The sequence below is a fragment of the Procambarus clarkii genome, chromosome 87, assembly GCF_040958095.1.
Source record: "Procambarus clarkii isolate CNS0578487 chromosome 87, FALCON_Pclarkii_2.0, whole genome shotgun sequence".
In the NCBI taxonomy this organism is placed as follows: Eukaryota; Metazoa; Arthropoda; class Malacostraca; order Decapoda; family Cambaridae; genus Procambarus; species Procambarus clarkii.
In genome coordinates, this window is record NC_091236.1 from 9,745,871 (window position 1) to 9,771,220 (window position 25,350).

At 39.3% G+C, this 25,350-nt stretch overlaps 3 protein-coding genes across 10 annotated transcripts in view; 2 read left to right on the plus strand and 1 right to left on the minus strand.

Annotated features, from left to right (window-relative positions):
- The window catches only part of LOC123747036 (protein MMS22-like), a 38,023-nt gene extending 31,194 nt beyond the window's left edge, over positions 1-6,829 (plus strand). For all 7 annotated transcript variants that reach the window (XM_069317397.1, XM_069317396.1, XM_069317395.1 and 4 more), the window contains exons 17-22: positions 324-446; positions 1,646-1,786; positions 3,054-3,176; positions 3,594-3,781; positions 5,424-5,615; positions 6,654-6,829. In XM_069317397.1, coding sequence (XP_069173498.1) covers positions 324-446; positions 1,646-1,786; positions 3,054-3,176; positions 3,594-3,781; positions 5,424-5,615; positions 6,654-6,717 — 831 coding nt within the window. In that variant the 3' untranslated portion in view covers positions 6,718-6,829. The remainder of the gene's footprint in view (positions 1-323; positions 447-1,645; positions 1,787-3,053; positions 3,177-3,593; positions 3,782-5,423; positions 5,616-6,653) is intronic.
- A 2,300-nt stretch (positions 6,830-9,129) lies between these two features.
- Positions 9,130-12,700, minus strand: LOC123747037 (uncharacterized). Of its 2 annotated transcripts, none has more exons than XM_045728998.2 (2): positions 12,430-12,700; positions 9,130-11,107 (listed from the first exon to the last, which is right to left on the minus strand). In XM_045728998.2, the coding sequence occupies exon 2, from the start codon at positions 11,101-11,103 to the stop codon at positions 9,703-9,705; it is 1,401 nt and encodes a 466-aa protein (XP_045584954.1). In that variant the 5' UTR covers positions 11,104-11,107; positions 12,430-12,700; the 3' UTR covers positions 9,130-9,702. The 2 variants fall into 2 exon arrangements, with proteins under 2 accessions (XP_045584954.1, XP_045584953.1); XM_045728997.2 differs by having other exon boundaries at positions 11,324-12,591.
- A 245-nt stretch (positions 12,701-12,945) lies between these two features.
- On the plus strand, positions 12,946-24,289 carry LOC123747035 (protein XRP2). Its single transcript, XM_045728994.2, has 7 exons — positions 12,946-13,076; positions 14,984-15,193; positions 15,528-15,700; positions 18,056-18,212; positions 20,475-20,631; positions 22,697-22,852; positions 24,027-24,289. The coding sequence occupies exons 1-7, from the start codon at positions 13,000-13,002 to the stop codon at positions 24,147-24,149; spliced, it is 1,053 nt and encodes a 350-aa protein (XP_045584950.1). The 5' UTR covers positions 12,946-12,999; the 3' UTR covers positions 24,150-24,289.
- The last annotated feature ends 1,061 nt before the right edge of the window (positions 24,290-25,350 follow it).

The following is a 25,350-nucleotide window of genomic DNA, read 5'->3' on the forward strand; positions in this document are numbered from 1 at the left end:
TCGCTACACTCATTTGTAATTACTTCTTTTGTAACAGTGCAGTATTTTGCATTCTTTCATGCATAATTGTGAGTTGTAATTGTGGGTGGGTGTGTGTGTATGCGTGTGTGCGTGAGGAGGGAGATGGTACGAGGGAGGTGTTGACTAGCTTTAATCCGCTGACATGGCAGTACTTAACAAGGAACCCGTTGTATTGGCTTGGGAGAGTACCCCACCCCTGGCTCGGCCAGCGAGGTGTTTTGGGGAGTTAGCGACCGCCCTTTCTCATCGTTTTCTCATACGTTATCATACTTATCATATCTGTAATTTCCTTTCTGTTGCAGTCCAAGCCCACTTGTCCCATGCCAAGTCTCATCAGTACAGTTCTTCTGCCAACTGCTGTGTACTCTTCAGAGAAGCCTCTTAACTCACATCTGACTGGGGCCCTGGCAAATACTTTACCAAAGGTATTTTGGTTCACCTTTTTTCATGCTACAGTACAGTACTTTGATATTTATGTAGAAATTACAGTTCAGAAAACTCAGAAATTATACAGATTAACAAAGTTTTTGTACTGTCATGATCTCCCTGATATATTTAAATTTTAGATTTGAATAAATATTTTAGGAGTTTGATTTACAATATTTAGTTTTACAAGACAGTAGTGGGTGAAAATAAAACCAGTGTATTTATATTAGTGTCATTTAGTTAAATACAGTACCTGTTTGAAAATGTAAACAAAAAATGCATATTCTATATTATTTAAGTATATAAATTTCTGCATTAGGTTATTCAATAGTAGGAAAAGGGGGGGGGGGGATTTCTTGTTTTATGCCCTAGCAGTCGGTATATTTTGTGCTCCTTAAATCACATTTTTTACTTCTGTACTATACTAGTTATAAAGTGATAAATGTGGTGCAAAAAACTTTGCTTCTCCTGCATTACAGGAGTCGGGGTATTGGGCTGAGGACCCAGCTCCCCAAAATTCACTAATAGTATAGAGAAGGATGAAAAAATTAATCCCAGGAATTAGAAACTTCTCATGTGATAAGAGATTAAGAAACTTAATTTACATTCAATAGAAAAGTAAATAGTAAGGGATGACATGACTGAAGTACAGTATATAAATGGATGAAAAGGTATAACAAAATTGACAGCAATAAGGTGTTGAATATACCAACACAAAATATACCCCAGAGCAATGTATAAAAATTGGACAAGTTTAATATCTGAAATGACCTGGGTAAATATTAGTTTGGAAAAAGGGTTGTTGATCTTTGGAACAAATTACCAGGTAACATAATAGAGATGGGATTGCTTGAATGCTTAAAGCAAAAATTAGACAAATATATGAATGAGTTTGGGTGGGTAAGAGGTGTCTTGCATGGGCCAATAGGTCTTGTACAGTTTCCTTTTGTTCTTATGTTTTGAAGCGAGCTGTAGATAGTTCAAATCATATCTGTGCAAAATGGTTAAAAATTTAAGAGTTAAACTGCGGTGGAAAGAGGTAGATACATGTAAGTACAGAAATTGAACTGTTGTGCTTTTAATGTTTTCACATATGCAAGTATGTACAAGTACCATCCTCAAATGGTAAAATGTGTAACAATATAAATAAAGTACTGTATGTTCGAGAAGTTCCTGAAAGATATATTGTATCTTTTAGATGGTGTGTGGGATGGGATGCTTGGGCTTGACCCAAGACCCATACCTTGTGCGTTGTGTGAAGGATGTTTTCACGCACTACATTTATCGCTTCCCAGTTAAGACCAACATGAACTACACCACCACAACACATCCTTTTATTGTAAGTATTGTACCAGTATACTGTACCAGTATATGATGAATTTGTAAACATACCCAAATGGTAATTAATCTTCATGTACAGATAGTGAAGTAAACAGTTTAGTTTGTAACACATTATCACATCCTATGAATGTTAAGAGATTTATTGCTTAACAAGCATTGTGTAGCAAATTTATATCTGTCTTGGTGTTATGTGAAGTGCCTTCTTGCCTTGATAAACTAAAATCCTAGGGTATTTCTGATTTCTTTTTTATTCATTATTTTATTTGGCGTGATTTTAGTATGATGTCTTTAGAATACTTTTTCATGTTGACTTTTATCTCTTATTGACTTAAGCCATATTGACTTTCATCATTAAAAGTGGGTAGTGCAGCTCCCTGATGTCTAATTTATATATTTATTATTATTTTTTTAACCCTACCAAGACACAACTGTTGTCTAGTTCTGTAGTCTTGGGTATGAAGAGCGTAGTGACGAACATATCTCAAGTACCCACCAAGAGAAACTGCTCATTATGACACAAAAAAAAACCTTTTAAACTGCACAACTCCTGAACACCCTCTCTGTATGATCCTTAGGACCTCTTTAAAAAAAATCCGAGCATCATTTTTGGAACTACATATGTACCTACCAATGATCCAATACATCGACCATCTTCAGGTAACAGCACCAAATAGTTCACTGAATTGTAGGAGGCGGCTATCTTTCCTTTATACCCAGCCTACAAAAATAAACTCTTGAAAGATTAGGCTGCAAATGCAGCACACGGCCTTCCCCAAGGGACAGTCTCAGGAAAACCAGGGGTAGACGTTGAAGGAATCTGGGGTACAAGAAGAAGGGCTCGAGAAACCGGTGAAGGTCTAGTGTGATCTGGCAAGAGATGCTTGTAAAGATCCCTTCCCTCTGATGTGCCAGGTGTAAATGTCAACCTGCCCACACTATGTCTGGGAAGAGCACAACATTGCCTAAGGGAGCGAGTGAGTGGTGCAGCTCAGAAACTTGACACTGTTGGTACTTGTGACTTATTATAAAGAGTAGAACTGAGGATTACTGACTTCATATTTTGCACAGAAAAGGGCATAAAACCACTTCACGAAAGAAACAGAAGTCTTCCATACAATATATAAATTTGTTAAATTCGTACACGAGTCTGATAGTTGCCAGACTTTCAGTAATCAGTTTTATTTCCAGTGCACTGGAGTAGGTTCTTGTATGTAGCAATGAAGTACTATCACGCCATATGTTATTGTATTAATTTTATGTTTCAGATTTGTCTTCATGATGGTGAAGTGAGAGAGGAAGTTCTACAAGAACTGCGGTCAATATTTTTGGAGGTTTTACGTGACGGTTATCTGGGCAAGCGAGGTGTCGACAGTGTCCATCTTAACATAGTAAGCTTTATATTTCTATTTTTTTTATATATACAGTACTGTATTTGAAAATTAATTAATGTATGCTGATATGTGCTGGTATGGTATTGTACATTTGTGGGAATCTACAAAATTCCATCATATGCTAATTAATTTTTCTCAAAGGCTAAGGGTCCTCAACAATTCAAGTACAGGTGGTATCCCCTTATATGAACTCCTGGTGTAGCACAGTGGATGACAGGAGTATCATTCAGTTAGGGCTACCTTGATAAACCAAATTCACTTCCCGTTTGTGACAATGGCAGCTTATAGTATCAACTCACTTGAACGAACTACATGGGGTGAAGCTGATCGTTGCACGGTGGATTTTGTTCAAACCCTCAGCCCCCTGTATAAATTTATTAACAACTTTAATTACCAATACATTTACCCTTTCAGGTAATTTCTTTGCTACTGGAGCTATTGAAAAGAAGTGCATGTGAATGGCTTGAGGGAGTATGTTCCTTGCTGTTTCTGCCCCTCCTGGAGTTGCTGCTGACACTGGAGGAACAAACAACAAAAAGAGTGGCAACTGACCTCCTCCAGAAGCTGCTGCAGGAAGTCCAGATTCAGAATACACCACCTAGGTACAGTCAACTGCAAGTTTAATTGTTTTGCTTTGATCTCTTATTATTAGGTATGCATGATAGCACTACCTTATGGTTTTATAGTATAGTACTTTGGGGAAAAACTATGGCTACTTTTAACTTTGAGCAATATTGTTTTGGTTTTCATTCCCATGCTATATCGCAAGGTCTTGGCAAAGGATGCTTTGTGCCTTGATTCAAACAAGTAGAACTTTGTCTGTTCCTTTAGTTCAAGTTTTCTCCATCATTCTCTTGGCTTGAGTCTTGCTTTCTTGGCATCCTCTCTTGTTACCCACATTCTGTTTCTTTACTGAGTCTCCGAGTGCCAAATCAATTAAGATGGTTCTCGGCTCTCTGCAGATCTTTGTATGTGGAGTATTGTCATTGTACTGCTGTCTGTATACAAGGTAGGGTTGCAGACATTTTTGTGTCACTATTGCAGCACATGCCAAGGCTATAGTATGAGGTGGCACTGACAGCTTTTCATCAGTATTTGGCCCTTCATTATGGTTCTTGTGTGTCATCGGAGGTGACATTCTTAATGCATATCTTTGCAGATTGCTGACTTGTTAGGAATACTGTCATCTATCATTTGGCATTCCATTTCTATTTTTCTTAGGTAAATTCATTTAATAAAATATCATTCTTTCATTTTAGACTGCCTCGTGCTCCTCCTGAGCCATCTCGGTCCTTGGATAGTGTCCTAAATGTGTTGTATTTGTTGAGGTTTCAATTACCTCCACCTTTGGAAGTTATGGTAGGGGCCGTCTTATTGCCAACTCTTGCTTAGGGCAGCAGGGTTCATAAGCTTCATGTACTTTGTTGAGATCATATTTTATTGTTCTTTTGGACCAGGGAATCATTTTTCTAAAGTTGCAAATGCCTCCTTTTCTTGGAGAAGAATAAGTTGGCTTCATTTTCTCAGTCCTCGGGTAACCAAGGCACAGTTTTTGTGACCAAAGATCCACCACTTACAGTTCTTCCCATTCAATACTACTGTTTTTTAAATCCCCTTCTCATGCCATGTACTTAAATGAGGTCATCTCAGCTTATATGATGGCAAAGTTTAATAAACCTCATGTTTATCCCAGGGTCCACAATTTCCATAAATATGATGCTTTGATGGCCTTTGCAAACCTACAGCCATTATCCAGGAGTTCTGGAGGTCTTAACATGTGTTAGCATCCTGTTATCGTTTGTTCTCGAAGAAGTTGCTTTACAGTGGTGAGTGATGTGTCCTTGAGAGCTGTACAAATTCTTCCTGGGGTCCTGCCACCATGGTTTTGATTGCATGAATAAGTCCATTTTTTTTGTCTTTACAAGTTTACTTTCCCTCTTGGCCTTGTGATGGGGGGATGGTTTTTCAGAATAGTTCTGGGAGTTACTGAAGGGACCGACCCAGAAGTAGAGGACGAGTGTAATGAAGTGCCATGCAGATAATGGCATTTCATTACTCAGGGCTTTATAATTTCTCTTGAATTTCATTATGTAGTACTGTATTTCTTTATCAAGATCATTAAATTTTATTAGATGCGACTTTATATCCTTTTTCAGATATTGTAAAGAAAGATCAGTATTTAGACCAAAACTAAAGTAAAATGTTAGTGACAATTAAACAATAATACATTTATCATTGACATAGGAGTGAACTTGTGAGATCCTTGAGACAACTAGTAGCGCAGCATGTGTCCTGGTCATCAGCAAGATTGTTTCGAGTGTTAGGTGTTGTGGGTGTATTACACAGGACACTCTTGGTCGATTGTCTCCCACATATTGCTCAAGCTGTTACAGCTACAGAGGAAAAGAGAGGCACGGGACTGGATCACACATTACGGTGAGTACAGAAGCAGTGAGTGCAACCTGTTACCTCATTATCCTCAAAATTAAAGGCTTTATCAAGTTACCCTTATGAAAAAAACAAGCAGAAACATTCTTGGTGCTGGTAATAATTCTTGTAAATAGTGTACACATTTGCTATTGGTGGCAGCACTGCTGCTGCCACCGCCACAGTTGGTGACTATAATGAAAACTTATTCTATATACAGTAGTGGTTCAAAACATTATTAAAATATGGAATGTGTATTTAAAGAAAATAAAGTTTAACCCTCAATGTGGTCATTGTCATATGAAGATGCAGTTGGACTTCAGCTCCTGGTCCCTGATCAGCATAAGACTCCCCACAACCAAAGCAACAGCAGTGCTCCAACTTCTGCCACCACTTGCTGTGAAGGCGAAAGTGCTGATCTGGGAAGTTTATCTGACTTCAACTTCATTTGACAATTGCACTGAGGGTTAAACTTTTGAATATTTAAGCCATAGCTGAAAATGAAGAAGTGGTGGAGTTTCGGTCCATCCTGAACCAAAGTCGTGCAATGACACGACTTGATAAAGGATGTCAACTAAGCAGACAGTGAGGCACAATGGGGCTGAAAACTTTTTATAGCATTGTAATTTTTTTTTTAAACACTCCATGGTACAGCAATTAGCAAGAGAAAGCACAGAGGCAGTTTGAATTTGTAAAGTGTCCTATATATTCAAACAAAATTCTGTATAAAGTTTTCATTATTATGATCCTGACAGTTTTAAATTTGTATCTTTCATATTTGTAGTAAGAAACATTTATGCTAGCCATTGATAAGTACTCCCAACTCCCAGAGTATCTTTAATTATATTTATACTGTACAGACAGCTAGTGAAGCATGGTAGTCCTGTTCACACGTGCACTTCTGTCGTCTGATACCATGTCCCTCGCCACCCCAGTTCATATTCTGACACGTGCGAGGTATGGGCACCAGTCACCTTCCTTTTTTGGCTCCACTCTAAATGTACATTACTAACTATATTCTAAGAGTTATATTTTGTTTCTTTCCAGACAAGGGTACCAGACACTCCTGGCCAGCTTAGGTGTGAATGAAGGAGATATACAATCTTCCTAATACTGTACTTTAGTAACTCATAATCTACATCCCCCATCCTTCCATGAATCAACATTTACAGGACTGTGATAAAACACTAATGTATATTTTTTAAATAAAAACTATCTTTGAACTGCTTTTGTAACCAACCTAGGCTCTAAAACATATAGCATATCCTAGTCATTACAATAAATATCAAAGCTAGTAGGATATCCATATTTTAATGGCCTTCATTGAATAATAGACAAAGATTACAATATGAATTCAGAATGTACATGAAAACTGCTGTTGACTATGTAACTTGTACACTGATCAAGCAAATATGAGAGAAAAGATGGAATATTGCAATGAGTTGTTTGCCAAGTCGACTAAACAAATGTATTTATTTTTAGTGGATGATATTTACTTAAATTTAGTTAAGTGCAGGCAGCCAACATTTGCCCATTCTATTCTAATGCGCTGAGCAACTAATGATTTGATTACAAAATGACAATTCATTTGGCTGATTATATAGCAACTGAGCAAAGATTTTATCCAGTGTGAGTTAAGATTATGTTTGAGCTTAGATTGATCAACAGAGTACATAGCCACCCATCTGTGACAGTTATTTATCCTTTACTATTAAACAACAAAATGCAAGCATATGATCCACTGCTTCAAAATAACTTGAGAACTGTGGGATGTGGATAGAAGTTTAAACCCCTTTACATCACACATTCTATCCAAGCATGGTGGTGAATCACAATGGCTAAACTAAAGGAGCTACATGGAAACAATAGGTCCTGGTTATGTGGTAATAGAATGTTACTAAATCTTTTTGGTCAATCATGTTGGAATGTGACCAGAGCTGCCAGGATGTAGAGGGAAAATGATACTTGTGCATATGGCATTTATGCTTTGAAACAAAATATTCATGGAACTAAACAGAGAACTTTGCACAAGAAAAAACTCTTAACACTTGAGAATGGTATGAGACATACAAATAGTTATTTCTTCACATTTCTCAGAACTGAAGAACATTTTGAGGTACTATATTAGAATGAGAAGAGTAAGAACCAAACTTAAAACCTAGATGGCCATATTAACTATTTTGAGAAATGAAACATCAACTGAAACCTATACAAAACTTGTGTATTTGCAGATGGTATATATGACTAACAGACCTTGTTCCATAGAAAAATTAAGTTTTTAATAAAACTTACAAAATCAAGTTACATACATAGCATAGTAAAAACTGACTTTGTAATCATAATACATGTACAGCACATCCAATCCTTCCTACAAAGATAGTTGAGACTCTTGTCCCCCTCTATGGGGTGTAGGAGTACATGAGAATCACAGATCAACTCACTACCGAGGTGAAATGCACAAAAATATGAATTCACAAAAAAACACTGGTACCCCCACCAGTTAGCCACCCGAGGCCTTGGCAAGGCAATCCTTCCACTCATGATACTAAGCGAAAAAACTGAAAAAACTCAAGTGAACAGGGGCATTTCATCAAAATGCTAAAATTCTGCTACAATCTCAGAAACGTAGCTTTCCAGGGACTTCCTCATAATAACACCTCTTCAAGGAGCCATACAATTTTATAAAAAAAGAGGGACTATCTCAAGAGAAAATATAGATAAGGGGAAAGAAAAAAAAAAAAAAGACGAGACTAACCCATGGAAAACACAGCTCTGATGACAAGACCTGAGGCCAGATTCACAAAGCAGTTACGCAAGCACTTACGAACCTGTACGTCTTTTCTCAATCTTTGGTGGCTTTTGTTTACAATTATTAAACAGTTAATGAGCTGCAAAGCACCAGGAGGCTGTATATAACAATAACAACAGTTGACTGGCAAGCTTTCATGCTTGTAAACTGTTTAATAAATGTAACCAAAGCCGTCAAAGATTGAGGAAAGATGTACACGTTCGTAAGTACTTGCGTAACTGCTTAGTGAACCTGGCCCCTGGACAGCAGGACCATCGCAGGTCTGGAAAGGTGGAGTCGCCCAGTGTGACAGCTCTTATGAGGATGTGGGATGGCAGGACACTGTTAGATCTTCAGAAGCTTCTATATATTGGTGTAATGGTGGTACACACTCCTCGTGCCTTGTGAGGGATTTCTTCTGGGTTCAAGTCCTGTTCACCCAACAGTAATTAGAGACCTGACTATTAACCACCTGACTAGTTATTTTCCTGGGAAAACTTGTACAGCAGGACCTAATTTAAGTTATGTGAAGGTATAGCTAAAAGCCTGCTATCAGGAGTTAACTACTGTACTCATGAAAAAAAAAATGAAGTGCAACAAGGAATGAATTATAATACAAGTTTTGTACTGTCTGACCAATGCATTATAAAATCTGATTTGATATGTACCAACGTCTCAGATTCTTGCTTGTGCATAAAACAATTTTTTTTCTTCTGGTGTCATTAAACAAATGCAGAAAGCATTCTTAACTTTATTTACAAAAAGTTCCTCAAAAAAGTTGTGATTACGATGAGCTTTATATAAAAAGCAAGCATTTTGCTCGTCTCGTAATACAGACACAAGCTATATTAATTTATACTCTTCCAGCTTACCAAGCATACAGAGAACCATTTACATACAGCATATAAAATATGTGTTCCAGTATAAATGAAAGTTATGTCTGGCAGCCATACAATAAAGCTATAGTCATAAAATTTAAATATGGGGAAAACCATATTCATTATAAGTAAAGCAATTCTGAAAGGCAATTCAATACTTAAGTATTATCTGTAAAACTACTGTAAATAAACAATGAGATACAAAATCCACCAGCCAATATTATACATTACATTAACTTAGGCTTACACATACAGGGTACTGGAAAAACAGTTTGAGTACTGTACAGTATTCCTGTACATTAAAATTGTCCAAACTGTTGACAAGAATATATATTTTTGAAATCACTAGCTATGTTTGGCTTAACAATAAATTAACTCACATTAAAACCTTTGTTTCTGATTTATCACAGAATGCAATGCAGTATAGTAATTAGTGGTTAATTATCCACTTCCTGTACAAGAGGGATTTTTCTAATTTATCCACAAATTTTTTGTATGTAGGAAGATGGAGTCTGTCATCATGATTATCCGTAGAGGAGCAAACAGAGTAATTATGAACTACTACTGTAGCAGCAGAAATATGTTGACTGACTGGAGGACCACCACCCGCACCACCAACTGATGATGCTGTTAAAAAGTGAGGCCGTAAGATTGCTACTCCCATTTCCTTCATGCGTCCCACTGTTCGTACTTGCTGTGATAAAAGTAAGGTACCTTTCTTCATGTGCTGCTTATCTAAACACACCTTCTGGGTGGTCAGGTGAAATTCTGCCACATCCCGATGATGATGGTTGCCACCCCTTAGGGCCAGAAGGGTTTCTTGCAGAGTGGCTTTGAGCTCAAGCATAACATAATGGTTTAAATCAAGTATCAAAACATTTTCCTGAGTGTCCCTATGGCGGTAAATACAGTCAAGTTCAATAATTCTCTTTACCACAGGCTGAGTAAGCTTAAAATTTTGTGAGGAACTAAAGAGCTTTTCTTCATATTCAATACCTACCTCATCACTGTACTTATCCAGTAGCTTTCTAGCCAAGGGTGTAAGGACAGGCCCATATATTGAAAATTTATCTACCCCAATAATGTTATAAAATGAGATAAATTCAATAACTTTTAGAGTAGCAACAGGGCTCTCAGCAGGCAGAATACAAATTGCAGACTTGTTGATGATGCTCTTCAAGCTCTCACTCTCATGTATAAAGACAGGTTGTGATGGTTCTGCAGAGCCTACCTTAAATTGTATCATGTATGGTGTTTTGCTAAGCATTAGCTTTTTATCATCAGCAGTGCATAAAATATAGAGAACACCTATATCTTCTTCAAGTGTGTTCTGTCCATGGACTCTCTCTGATGCAAATTCAACACTGCAAGTTCCAGGGACAGGTGTTCCTTCTGACTCAAACCAAATCAAGCTGCCGAGGTCTGAGGGAGCTTCAATACTTTTGCGTACAGCTGCTATAGTTCTAATCTGAGGTTCACCAATACCATTTTGGTCATCCCAAAATGAAGAGTAGACTTCAAGATCAGATGTCACCTGCACCCAGTCTGTGGGTGGTGTAGATATCTTGTGATGAGTATTGTATCCACATTGTGGTCTAACAACTTCCCCTTTAGATGGGGCTTCCCCAAACGTGTCAAGATATTCAAGTGTGTACCTTAATCTTTCATATTCATGTTTATAAAACAAAAAGGCAACAAGACTGACAATGGCTACAATGGTAAGAGCAAGCTGCTGATATTTACGCATTGTCCCATCAACCTGGCGATGACTAATGGTATCATGTATAGAGTTGTTGTGCACACACTTGGGTTTTTCACCGAGATTCTGCATCCATCTGTGAAAGGAAATATACTTTAGAGGTACTTATTTATACTGTATATAAAAATAATAGAGCAAGGTTACAATTACTATATAGTAAACTAATTAATATTTACCTACTTATAGTATGCAAAAATAAACAAAATAAATTACTGTAAATAAAACCATTACTGTAGTTTCAATTGTAGTGATCAAGAAAGGCATTTCTAAGTGGTGTAAATGGTATAATGACCTGGCTGCTGTAATGAGTTGAGGGAGTGTGATGTGCACAGGCTGGAGAAGTGAGTAAAGGCTCATGTAACAAGAAGAGTGAATGTTGTCATGGTTGTGTTTGTAGTTGTTCTCTGTAGTGAATATGGAGACAGTAGTGGTGGTGGTATGCTTACCACCACCACTACTGTCTTTGTACATCTTTTATATTTGACTCAATAATTTAAACATAGTGATTATATTCCCCCTCTGGTCCTTCTCGTCTCTAGACTCGATAGATTAAGAGCACTAAACCGACCACGAGACTGATATTCTCTTTGTGCTTCCAACAACACAGGTCACCACGATTTTACATCACATCTTTTGCAATACCTGGTTGATGGGGTTCTGGGAGTTCTTCTACTCCCCAAGCCCGGCCCGAGGCCAGGCTTGACTTGTGAGAATTTGATCCACCAGGTTGTTGCTTGGAGCGGCCCGCAGACCCACATACCCACCACAGCCCGGTTGGTCTGGCACTCCTTGGAGGAAACAATCTAGTTTCCTCTTGAAGATGTCCATGGTTATTCCGGCAATATTTCTTATGCTCGCTGGGAGGACGTTGAACAACCGCGGACCTCTGATGTTTATACAGTGCTCTCTGATTGTGCCTATGGCACCTCTGCTCTTCACTGGTTCTATTCTAATAGGCCAACCCCTATGTCAAAATTATAGAAGCATTAGAAGTTTTAGTTTAGTTTAGTTCATTTATTATGCACCCCATACCCATCTTGTGGGCGATAGTGGAAAGGGTTACAGAGGCACAGAGGCTCAGGGACTGAACTACACATTAACAATACGGAAAATGCCACTTGATATTTTCATCGTCAACTAGTTGTGTCCATTATTCTTACAGGTTTTATTTAGCATATTTAGCTGATTAACCTGAAGGCCACTAACCCTAGTGGCCTCGACGAGGACAGGAACAACATATTATACTGTAATAGTTAACGAATCTACAGATTCGTGCTTGTACTGTTCTATACGACTGACATTTGTCTGAAAATTCATTGAATAATGTTTTAAACTGTGTTCGAGGAGAGGCAGAGAAGGTGATTGGCAATACTGAAGGAGAGTGAAGGCGGCTCTCACCTCCTAGTTCAGCAGTCTTTCTGATCCTCTGGTACACTCGTGGGCTGCCTAAGATATTGCGAGGTGTGAAGGCACTCGAATGTGTGTAGTGTGTGAGGAGTGTGTCGTTGTTGTGGCCGAGGGCTGAGGAGTGTGTCCAGCTGGCGGTGGTGCAGGTGTAAACACCGTGTCTCAACCCTCCTCCTCCTCACACTACACTCATCTTACCCCATACACCTCCACTACGCTCATCTACCGGTCTTCACTCATAACTCATACTAGTTATTAGGTTTCACATAACCATATCAATAATACCATTATGTTAACTAATATGATATATTAGACATATTGGTTACAGCTATGCCACGTGCACAAACGAACAAGAAATAATAAAACAAAAACTCAACTTTTTAATGCAATTATAATAAATATTTATTACGTGATAAATATAATACAAAATAAAAGCCAATGAGTAAGCGTTGGGTGAGTAAGGAGGAGTAGGGTGATGTAGACATAATAGCAGGGGAGGGATGCGAGGGAAGAATTCTTCGCGGGAAAAAGGTTGTGAGGAGTGAGGGAGGCAGCGAGGAGATGGGGTGTCTGCAGAGCACTGGCGGCGGCGCTGACGGCGAGGCTAGCCACCAACCCCACCCCAAGGCCTACTCCTGGTGAGTCCTGGGGTCTGAAGCACCCCTGGGACACGCCCACCAGCAGTAGTTCTCTTAATAAAACGTGTCACCCCTGCTGCTTGTACTCGCACTTATCACACTCGCTCTCCCACCTGTCACTCAACTTCATACGTGTCTGTCTTGCCTAATCACACATATGCCTGTCTCAGTCTACCTCACACCTGTCACTGGTCTCACCCTCTCGCCTCAACCCACGTCACTCACATGTTTCAGACTCCTCATATCTTCCTCCACTCACCATCACATCTGTCACTCATCTCGTCACCCTCAAACATGAAACTCGACCTCGTACCTGTCTCACTCACCCCTCACATTTCACTCAAATATACATGCCACTCTCATACCTGTATCTCCCCCCCCCTTACACCTGTTACTGTCCTTCAGACCTGTCACCATCCCTCACACCTGTTATCACCTTACACCTGTTACCACCACTTACACCTGTTATTATCTCTCCCACCTGTCACTATCCCTCTCACCTGTCACTGTCCATCCCATCTGTCACTGTCCATCCCACCTGTCACTGTCCCTCACACCTGTCACTGTCCCTCACACCTGTCACTGTCCCTCACACCTGTCACTGTCCCTCACACCTGTCACTGTCCCTCCCACCTGTCACTGTCCCTCCCACCTGTCACTGTCCCTCCCACCTGTCACTGTCCATCCCACCAGTCACTGTCCCTCCCACCTGTCACTGTTCATCCCACCTGTCACTGTCCCTCCCACCTGTCACTGTCCCTCCTACCTGTCACTCTCACACCTGTCACTCCCTCACACCTGTCACTCCCTCACACCTGTCACTCTCACACCTGCCACTCCCTCCCACCTGTCACTCCCTCATACTTTTCACTGTCCCTCCCACCTGTCACTGTCCCTCCCACCTGTCACTGTCCCTCCCACCTGTCACTGTCCCTCCCACCTGTCACTGTCCCTCCCACCTGTCACTCCCACTTGCCACTGTCCCTCCCACCTGTCACTGTCCCTCCCACCTGTCACTGTCACTCCCTCACACCGGTCACTCCCTCACACCTGTCACTCACTTCATCATCTACACCTACATGATTGATAATTTTGTCTACAGCCTATTGCAGTGAAACACGTGAGATGTAGTAGCTTATACAATACATTTGATTCAGTAAAAAAGATAGAGTATATCTTGCAAATTTATTTCAGTACTGCAGTGTACATATAAAAATGAACTCAATAAGGCCTATAGGCTTATTACTCACTACATGTGGGTAGATAATTAGATAATTAATGATTTAATAGTTGGGTAGATAATTACAACATTTAACTTGTCAAATGGCAAAATATTGTCTATTGCATGGATAAAATATTATTATTATTTACCTGAATTTACCTAAGGTCATTATCTAGTGGCCTCTGTTAGAACAGGAAGCCAGTGGCCTATCAAAGATCTTCCCAATATGTCCTGAAGATCTTATTAAGCTAGATTTTAAATTACAGCAATGTTTTGGCATTTATTGCTTTGGCGGGTAGGTGGTTCCATGGGTTAATAACCCTGTGGGTGAAGAAGCATCGCCTGTTCTCAGTCCTTCATTGTGGCTTGTTGAGCCTGAAACTGTTGCTCCTTATTTGTTACATCTGACCTTCTGAAGTAGTAGTCTGGATCAATATCCTCCAAATTAACAACTCCCTCTTGTTATTGTTATTATTACAGTATTATTATTATTATTATTATTATTATTATTATTATTATTATTATATTGCATTCATAAAGCAACTTTTCAAGACCTCAGTTTTTTAATGCTCTTAGCATTCTATAAATCTGTTGACAAAATAAATTCTATTACTAATGCTATGCTTGGACTGTTATTCTTTCTTCTATATATTGTGTTTTTTCAGCTCAATCTCTCTGTTGACAGGGATAAAAAAGAAAAAATAAACCCTGCAGACTTTACAATTGAAAATGTTAGCGATAAAGAAGTTGGGCGACTCCCTGGCTCAATCAAAGGACAACAGTTTATTATCCAGAATTGCCAGGCTTCACAGATATACCTTTTGGACCACATCAACACCATAACTATTGATGACTGCTCTGATTGTACCATATTTGTTGGTCCTACAACTGGAAGGTATGTTCAGTGTATCACTATAATGCTCATGGGTACAATCAATGTATTGTTGCCTATTTACAGTACAGTTGGTCCACAATTTACTTGAGTAATACATTCCCGGTAAACACTGTAGAATTTGAAGCTATGGTTATCTGGGAAAATTAGGTCTGCATTTCCACAAAGGTAATTGTGTGATTATTGCATTTATGTAGGCCAGCATAAAGATCTACAATTCCACATTGCATAAGATTATTTTGGTATTCTAATTACCTGTACGGTTATATACAGATTCCTCATGTTTAAATATATTTAATTTTAAATCTAAATAAAAATCACACCTACTTTACCCCAGCCTGTTCCTGCGTGACTGTCAAGACTGTGTTGTGATGGCTGCCTGTGGACAGTTCCGAACACGGGACTGTTGCAAGATGGAAATATTCCTGCTGTGTCAGACACAACCTATTATTGAAGCCTCTACAAAGATGAAGTTTGGATGTTTCCAGGCATTCTACCCACAGCTTAAAGGTAACCAGATATTCCCCAGTAAGAAAACGGTTCCTGAGGGTATTTTGTACCTTAATAAAAATATTAATAATATATTCATACACTATACTGTACAATGCATTAGACAAGTTCAAATGTTCCATAGTGGGTGCAGTAATTGTTTATTAAGTATAGCCACTAGTTTTCTATTGTTTATGTTGTTTTGGCAATATTTACAGCTATTCAAACAAAGGTCTTCCAGTTGGTAATTACAGTACCTCAGTGTAGTTAGAGGATGCAAGCTACACTCATGATGTCCTGCCTTCCCAGTACTCTGTCATATAATGCTTTGAAACAACTCATGGTTTTGGCCTCCACTACTTTCTCACTTAACCTGTTTCAACTGTCTACCACTGTTTGTGAAGTGAATTTTCTGTGGGGAGCCCCTCTGGAGCTCTATTCTGTGGGCTAATGTGTAATACATTAGACCGGGGCATTAATCTATGGAGTTCAGCGTACCGGGGACCACAAGCCAGTGCCTGGCCCCTTCAGAGAGGTGCAGGGAGCAATGGTCCTGGAAAAATCAACCTGTAGTTGTGGGTTTTCTTTATCTGCCATCGACTGGGGTTAGGCTCCCAGAAAGGTAGGCATAACAAAACAAACCCCACATGGTAAGAAAATTACAGCTAAAAACCAAAAAGAGAGGTCGAATTCCCTCCAATACCAAGAAAAGCAAATGTCATACTCCACCGCTTCGTCGCTCGTCCGCACAACCCTCCCTTCCCTGAGATGGGAGCCCCGGACCTCCCTGCACTGGCTACCTAGCACTACAGTTCATTCACTAATATGGTCCGGGGCAGACATCTTCTTTGGCTTCGATTTCCAAGGCGATGTTTTGCCTTCGTGGCGACTTCTGCAGTGTTGTTGTGTATGATGGCCAGGTTTCCTCCAGAGTACCTGGGCTGCATGCGCTTAGGGACATCCTTCCATAGACGCCCTGTGAGTACCGCCCTTGCGTGTTAGTGTTCTCTTCCCTGGTGCATTCAGGAACCATTTCTGTAGGGGTTTTTGCTGTTCTGCATTTACCCTGCCCTTGGGGCTTTGAGTCGTGTTCTCTGCTTGTACTGCAGTACTATTCTGATGACATTACTGTTAGGGTACAGGCAACATCCATGTTGCATGCTAGGTTTAGGTTGCTGCAACGAGCTAGATTGGTTTCCCCACTTGGATGCCCAACAGCTGTCCCACTTTGGTTATAGGGACCTGGACCTGGGGACATTGGTTGCTTTGACTTTTGGTTCAGTCCATGCTCCCTGGTCCTTCCCCTGTTGTTCACCCTGCTCCATTACCTTCATCCCCTCCTCTTCAGGCTCACGAACATCTGAGAGTTTTGGAGTCGGGGCAGGGTTTGGTTGGTAATGAAACTGGCAGCTTCAAGGGGCTGCCCCATTCGGGTTGGAGGACGTTAGCATTCAAGGCGGTTTCTCCTACCGAGGCTTCTGGGTCCCACCAGCAGGCCCCCTTATTTTCAGTCTTTCCCCCTGGACTCCCTACCTGTGCCCTTTTCCAGTTTATTGATTTGCTTCTTAAGATATGGGCACCATACAACTGCTGCATATTCCAGCTTTGGTCTAACAAAGGTCGTGAACAATTTCTTTAGTAGGCATTTCACCATCCATGTTTTTAAAAGCAGTTCTAAAATTGGAAAGTGAAGCATAGGCCTTTTCCATGATGTTCTTTATATGGTCCTTAGGTGATAGTTTTCTATGTAAAACTACCTCAAGAACTCTTTCTTTATCAGAATTTTTGTTTTAAATTTTCACATAATTTGTAGGTTGTGGGTGGTCCATTTTCTCATATTCCACATTCCATAATATGGCATTTATTCACATTAAATTTAATTAGCCAAGTGGTGCTCTATATACTTAGTGGGTCCAGGTCTTGTTAATGAGCATGACAATCATCTTAGTTTTATAATTCCTTATCCCTAGTATCTTAGCATCATCGGCAAACATGTTCATATAATTCTGTATTCCATCAGGTAGGTCATTTATGTAGACAATGAACATTACTGGTGCAAGAATTGAACCCTGTGGTACTCCATTCGTGACATTTCTCCAGTCCGATACATTGCCTCTGATTACTGCCCTCATTTTATTGTCAGTTATAAAATTATGTTTAGCACATAAATCAGGGATGCTCCTGATTAACCATACTGTACATCTTTACACATTCAGAAAGTATCACTATTGATTGACACAATGTGCAGAAATAGTGCCTTTGTCTTGGGATTGATGATAATACCTGTACATAAAGCACAATTTACTTTCAAGCTGCATACATCCAACCTCTAAAGCTTTCTCTATTCTTGAGTGTTGTAGTGGACTGCTTTTACAGATCAGTTCACTGGTGCTGGCATCAGTGTCTTCAACAATAATTGGTCCAATATTCATGACTTTACACCAGTGGATGGAGAGACAAACTGGTCTTGTTTTCATCAGGCAGCAGCTCTGTCAGCATCATTCAAGTTGCCGGAGGGAGAGCAGTTTAAGAGGTTGGTATATAAGTAAGCTGTTGTTGAAAAATGTTGAAACATTTTTATCTTTATGGCTTTATCAGATGCACATTGTTAGTGTTTACAGAAGGGGGTAAAACGGGGGGATGGGTGAGGTCAGTGAAGTGAAGATGAGAGATATGAGGGATTATGTTTTAGATTACAATATTGTATATATATATTATATACTGTACATATATTTCTTCTATGTTAAGACTTGCTTTGTATAGACACCTTGCATTGATGTTAAACTGGGGGTCCCACAGTACAGTACTGTGTTTAAATTATGTCTAATGATAGGACATATGACTGATGACCTTTATCAGTGGGTCTAGTTTTTAGAAGGACCAAGATGCCATAAGTTTGACCATTGTTGTAATGATACAGTTGATTTTCTCAATGCTAGAACCCCAAGTACATATTATTTACTTCTGAAATTGTGAACATTACACAAACACAGTACCTTTTGACTCCAACAGGTAGGTGCATAATGTCTGAGATACAGTACAGTACTTTCTTTGATTCATTATGATTGAAAAATGTTTACAGTAGTTATATTTTAGTATCTTGTTACTATTCTTAATAGAAAGCATCAACTTTAATTGCATTTTATCTCTTTCTTAAATTGTAAATTTGTTAAATACCAGTAATGTTGGATATTTTATGCTAATAACGTATGTACAGGGTGTCCCAGAATTATTCTATTTATGAAATCAGATGTATTTGTTAAAAACCCGTGTTTATTTACCTGAGGGCCACTAACCATAGTGGCCTTGAAGAAGACAGGAAGCTGGCTGCTTGTCGAAGGTTCCCCCCCCCATTTGCCTTGATGATCTTTTCCAGATGTGTTTTAAAATTTAACACAGTTTTGGCATTTACAGCTTTGGTGGGTAGGCAGTTCCATGGGTTTATAACTCTGTGGGTGAAAAAGCATCTCCTGTTTTTAGTCCTACATTGTGGCTTATTGAACTTGAAACTGTTGCTCCTTGTTTGTGTTACATCTGACCTTTTGAAGAAATTGTCTGGATCAACATCCTCTAAATTGTTCAGTACAGTATTTTAAATGTTTCAATAAGATTTTTTATCATCATTATTATTATTATTTATTTATATATACAAGAGTTCTTGTACAGCCTTTGTATTTATATATACAAGAGTTCTTGTATAGCATTTCGGGTAAGTCCTTAATCCAAATTTTCCCTGGACTACAACCCGCCAAATCATTTAACAACCAGGTACCCATTCACTACTGGGTGAATAGAGGCTGCAGTTAAGAACTGGCACCCAATTAATCCTCCCTGGCCAAGATACGAACCTATCTTCTTGAGGTTATCTTGAGATGATTTCGGGGCTTTAGTGTCCCCGCGGCCTGGTCCTCGACCAGGCCTCCACCCCAAGGAAGCAGCCCGTGACAGCTGACTAACACCCAGGTACCTATTTTACTGCTAGGTAACAGGGGCACAGGGTGAAAGAAACTCTGCCCATTGTTTCTCGCCGGCGCCCGGGATCGAACCCGGGACCACAGGATCACAAGTCCAGCATGCTGCCCGCTCGGCCGACCTATGCCAAAGCGCTCACAAAACGCCAGGCGAGTGTGCTACCATTTTGCCACGGGGACTGCAATGATCAGGCATGACAGATCTGCCCTGTTATGCCTGGTTTGCAGTGCTGTTAGCCCTGTGATCCTCAACCGTTCCTGATATGAGATGTTATTGCTCTGGAATGACTTTCATTACTCAGTGTTGCACTTTCTCCAGAGCAGCCAATTTATTGATGTTTATCATATTTAATGTTTGTTATAAATTAAAAAAATCCTAAATTATTTCTTCTCTTCCGAACTCTAACCCCAATAATGAATACACTAGAATGCACCTCTGTTGTGACATCCCATATCAAAAGATTGTGATATAATTAAATCAGAGAAAGATTTCAAGGAAATTTCAGATTCAGTCTTAGACTTTAAGTATGCATTCACTGGCAGTTCAGGACATAACTCTTGACATGCTTCAAAATGTTTCATAGTACTAAGGTTAGATTTGAAACATGGAGGGATACAGACAGAGCACATGTTGAAAGTTTTCAATAAAGATTTGACTTATGATTTATAAATCTGTTTTTGTATCATATTTAGGTAAAAATATGAAATTATGTAGGCTTTAATAGATTCATTTGATTTCATAGAAATAGATAGTTAATTCTGGGACACCCTTTAGCTTTTTAATATAACATACTGCTGCACCTGTTATTATCTTCCCTGCATAGTGTTGGTTTGAACCTGGACACTGAACTCAGTGTTGTTCCATATACTTTGGGATCTCCTGAGTATTCAGCTCGAGAGGCTGCTCTTGTAATCATCTTCTTTGACGAATCTCAACATCAGAGAGCAATGGAGTTCATCACTTCTTTAAAAACCCGATCTGTAAGTTAAAAGTTGCATACTTATTTATTGACTCAAGCACTTGTTCATGTAGCATATGTATACCTTAATGTATATAATTAACTGATGTCATTCTGTTATGAGTTTATTACCAAACGTGCAAGATTGCCCAAGCTCGGCTGGTTGGAGGTGTATCCCAGGTTCCACGACATGCAAAAGTTTTCACCATCCTCAAAGTATTCTTCTCAACCATGACAGACATGGTCATTCAAGCACAAGGTTTTGGAGAATGAACCACACTTTTGCCACTCTTAGTAATCATCTTGTTAGCAAGGGGGTTCAAGCCCTAGTTTTCTGCTTCTCTGAATCTATTATTTTCATCACCTCCCTCACCCTAAGTGCCTTCTGACCACCCTCCTGTCCTATAGATAAGGTCCTTCTATTGTTCTTTTAATTTCCTTTCTTTTTGTGTGGATGTTGAGAATCTTGCCCAAGTGAGCAAATGAGTGGCCTATGCTTAGAATTTTGTTATGTTGTCTTCCCTGTGGCCTGTCTTCTCAAGGTGAATGGGATGAAAATGAGGCAAGTTAGCTTGTAGAATATTTACATTATCAGTGCTGGCACCTGGTGATGAGTGGCAATAGCAGCAAGGCAGGCAGCTAGTAATTGGTTAGGAATAACATGACAATACTTGGGGGTCCATTTTATTTAAAATATTGCTAGGTTTCTGAATGTAGAGGGGGAGGTTTCTGAATGTAGAGAAATATTTCCCTATTCCTCCTATTATGACCTTGTGAGAACATCTAGAAAAGATCTTTTATGCTGCTTTAGAAGATGAACAGTAGGACTGGTGCATTCTGGGGTTTGTAGTATCCTGAGGGTAGAAGGATGTTGCAAAAGGGAGCAGTCAAATGACAATCTCAGACATGAGTAATTATCTACACTCGTCATATTTTATTTATTTACCGTGTCATTTAAGATGTTTGAGTTTATAGCTGAAAAGATGAAAGTTGTGTCATCAGCAAATGGTATTGGCTTGAAGTGTAGGGACATTTAGCAGGTCATTGATATCTACCTAAATTTACCTGAGGATCATTAACACTAGTGGTCTCGACGAGAACAGGAAGCCGGCGGCTTATCGAAGGTTCCTCCCATCCCCCTTGTTTACCCTGATGATTTTATTTCAAGCTAGAGTTTTAAGTTTAATAGAGAATATTAGGTTCCATGGGTTTCATAATCCTGTGGGTGAAAAAGCATCTCCTGTTTTGTATCCTACATTGTGGCTTGTTGAGCTTGAACCCATTGCTCCTTGTATGTAATACACCTGACCATTTTAAATAGTAGTCTGGATCAAAATACGTTCCAAATTGTCCACAATTGTATTTTAAATGTTTTGATGCCTTGTCATGTGTTGTTAGCCCTGTGGCCCTTGACCATTCCTGGTATGAAATTTCACTTAATTCTTGGATTATTTTTGCCACCTGTTGTTGCACATCCAGTGATACCACACCCAACTCAATGTTTATAATATAAAACTATTATACATATTACAATCATTTTCATGTATGTTAATGAGTATCATTGTTAGTTGAGAAAAACAAATTAACACCATATAGAAGTCACTCATTACAATCCAGCAGGTCATTGTTGACATCTCTCTGAGCTTCCACTTGAGTTTCAACATCTACAGCTTCATGTTGGACAAGAAAAACGTCTGGAAGTGTTGTGTGTGCTGGGTTGGGATGTTTGACAGGAGGCCATAGAACGTTTTTGAGTTTGTCCTATTTAATGCACGTTCATTAATCTATATGGGAGGGAGAGATACTTGGGACAATTAAATATTTGATCCAAGAAGTATTTGCATTCTTGATCAAGTATTATGCCCCAACAAAATAGAGGGCTGCAGGAATACATTGGTACACTTAACTCAATTTTGGCCACAGTGGCACTTATCCAGGTATGTTAGTAAATACCTCATATATAGTACTGAACATTAAAGATGGATCTTTGTGAGGCCTCTTCCCCCCCCCCCCCCCCCTTGATGAATACAAGAGTTTTTCCTTTACAATTTCTCACAAATTTGCACAAATCTTTTTAACAATTTTAGGCTGATTGTAAGATCCAGCACAGTCGAGAAGTGAAGATGGAAGTGGCAGATGCTCAACGAGTGTTTTTAACTTCAGAATACAACAGTGCTATTAATCGTGGAGCTGTAATTGCTTTTCTGTGCCTTGGTGATGACATAACAGAAATGTGTTCAAAAGTAAGTTCCATTCTTTATATGCACTTTAGTCTATAGTAAAATTGTTTCTTGGATACCACAAAATACTGTGTATTGTTATTTTACTTCTCAGGTTGTATTTTATAACAAGTTTTAGTTCAAATGTATTTCTTGGAAGGGTCCCTTAGTAGCTCCCCGAGCTAAGCATTGGTTCAGTCATGCCTCGAGAAGATGCAAAAGGCCACTGAGACTTGCCAGTATCTGGCTCTTATCTATAAGATGAGGGGAGCTCGAGTATCAGAGATCCACCCAGAACACAAAACCCAACCAGAAAGCTTAAGTACAACAAAATAAGTAACTGCGTGAGGGAAGTCATGCACCCAGAGGTAACGAGGCAAATGATCATTGCTGTGGGTGAACACAATTAACTGTGATGTGCTCGACCATCACCAGGTAGCAGCCCAGGTCACCTGGGCCTACAGCCAGCCTTACACCCTTTACTCACTCTTCTGGCCACAGAATAAGAAGCACAGACTCTGACAGGAGCCCAGCCTCTGCTTTACACTTTCATCTAAGTGGTATTGGTTGTCATGAGGACAATTTCTACCAGGAGCAAGTGCCTTGTTATCATTTCCTTTCTCCCTCCCACAATAGTTTTTATGCCACCCACATTACATGTGGCCTAGATTTGTATTTTGCTCTTGACTGTAGGCCAGGGATTCCTTCTGTTGTAGTTGACCTGCATTTTGCTTGCCCTACCAGAGATACCTGATCTGAAGGAGTTTTGTTTCCTCCTCTACAAGTTGATTCTTCTTGAGTTGCCTTACTTCTGGGTAGTTCACAGGATTTATTCTCTAATGTAAGACCTGTTGATACAGAGTCTAGTAGTTAACTGTGTGTTTATGTAGTGATTGAACCTGGCCCTGTTCCTTATGTGTGTGTGTGTGTGATGGGGGGGACCTTGGAGACCTGGGGCATAAGTGAACTGATACTTAGTTAGGGAGCTACTGGAAGCCCAGCAGAAAAAAGGCATATCATTACAGTACAGTCAGTGCTTGATTCATAAATTTATGTATTTTTTAAAACTCTGCATTAAGCTCTTCTTTTTTGTCTGTCCAGCAAAAATTTATCTGATTTAAAAATAACTTGGTTATCATTGCCCTCTAAACTATTTGTAAAGCACAAAATGTGTGTTTATAATCTTTGAACTTTACAGATTGGAGTAGAAATGAATGCCGCTTCGAGTAACAAGGCTGTTTACATAACTCCTGACTCAAGTACCAGCAGGCAACAGATTGATGCCTTCTTTTCATATGCCTTTATGACCATGTCAATGTAAATATTTAATTCAATTGGCATGTTTGCCCAATCTGGTGCAGTGGATGATATGTTCTTCACTCAGTCAGTCAGGTTAAGCACTGTTGGGTCCGTCTTGTAATTAGACAGTCTTGCCTTGGGTAAGGGGACCTTGAGAAGCCTAATAGGCTTCCTGTCCCTGATTATGGGATACTATACTAATATGTGTTTAACTCATAATAAGTAAATGAGATACCATAGTTGAGAGCACTGTAAGGTTTATACCAATTAAGAGCACTGTAAGGGTTATACCAATTAAGAGCACTAATGTTTACACCAGTTGAAAGTACCGTGCGTACTGTAATACTCACACTAGCTGAGGGCACTAATACTTCCACCAACTGAAATCACCATAATTCCTATGCCAGTTGAGTGTACTGTAATGCTTGCACCACTTTTGCCAGGGAACAGTTCATTCTCAGAGGTCAATGCTGCACCTTCATTGGCGCAGACTCCCTGTTAGTAGGAGCAATAGGACTGACCCCAAGCTGTGTATGTTGATCACACTTGCCCCCTTCTTCTCACCCTGCAAAGTTGGGTGAGGCTCGACTTCAAGAATCTGGCCTTTAACTTTGAACAGAAATTTCCTTTTAAAGATAAAGGTTTTATACAAGTGAATTACATATGAGATATGAAGATGTAGCAACTATCTTACAAGGTTGTTGCAATTTATTTTGGACTAAATTTTTATTAGGTGATTTAGGTGGATTTTTCTAACTTGTATCATTATGTTAAGCTCTGGAATCTAGTCATATCTTTAATTTATTTCTTTGTTTATTTATATGATGTATGTTTGCATGTATGTTATTTAATATGACAAAAGAGATTAGATTGATGATTCTAGCATGAATCTTCTCTATTTCTTATTTTCTTTTTGAGAAGGAAGTTGAAAAATTAACTCTCCAAAGTTCATTTTACAGTTTTATATGGCCTGACACAGACGTGTTTCATTGACCCTGTCAATATTTTAAATGACAGAGGTGAAAAGCATACAAGTTAGCTTGAGCAACCGAATACATAACCACGGAGGATAAGGTGAAATAGGCTAAATAGATAGGCCAATAGGCCTTCTAATTTTTCAATACTGTATATTTAATAACCCTGAAACTACCTTAACAACCTGACCTAACCTACATGTGCACATTATTCCAAAACTGTTCATAATTTTGTTAAAACTAGGTTGG

Coding starts and splice junctions, on each gene's coding strand:
- LOC123747037 (XM_045728997.2), bottom strand. CDS start 11,502: ATGTACAAAGACAGTAGTGGTGGTGGTAAGCATACCACCACCACTACT. Junction 11,108..11,323: donor CAACTCATTACAGCAGCCAG/GTCATTATACCA, acceptor TTCCTTTCACAG/ATGGATGCAGAATCTCGGTG.
- LOC123747035 (XM_045728994.2), top strand. CDS start 13,000: ATGGGGTGTCTGCAGAGCACTGGCGGCGGCGCTGACGGCGAGGCTAGC. Junction 15,194..15,527: donor GTTGGTCCTACAACTGGAAG/GTATGTTCAGTG, acceptor ACTTTACCCCAG/CCTGTTCCTGCGTGACTGTC. Junction 18,213..20,474: donor GAGGGAGAGCAGTTTAAGAG/GTTGGTATATAA, acceptor TTCCCTGCATAG/TGTTGGTTTGAACCTGGACA.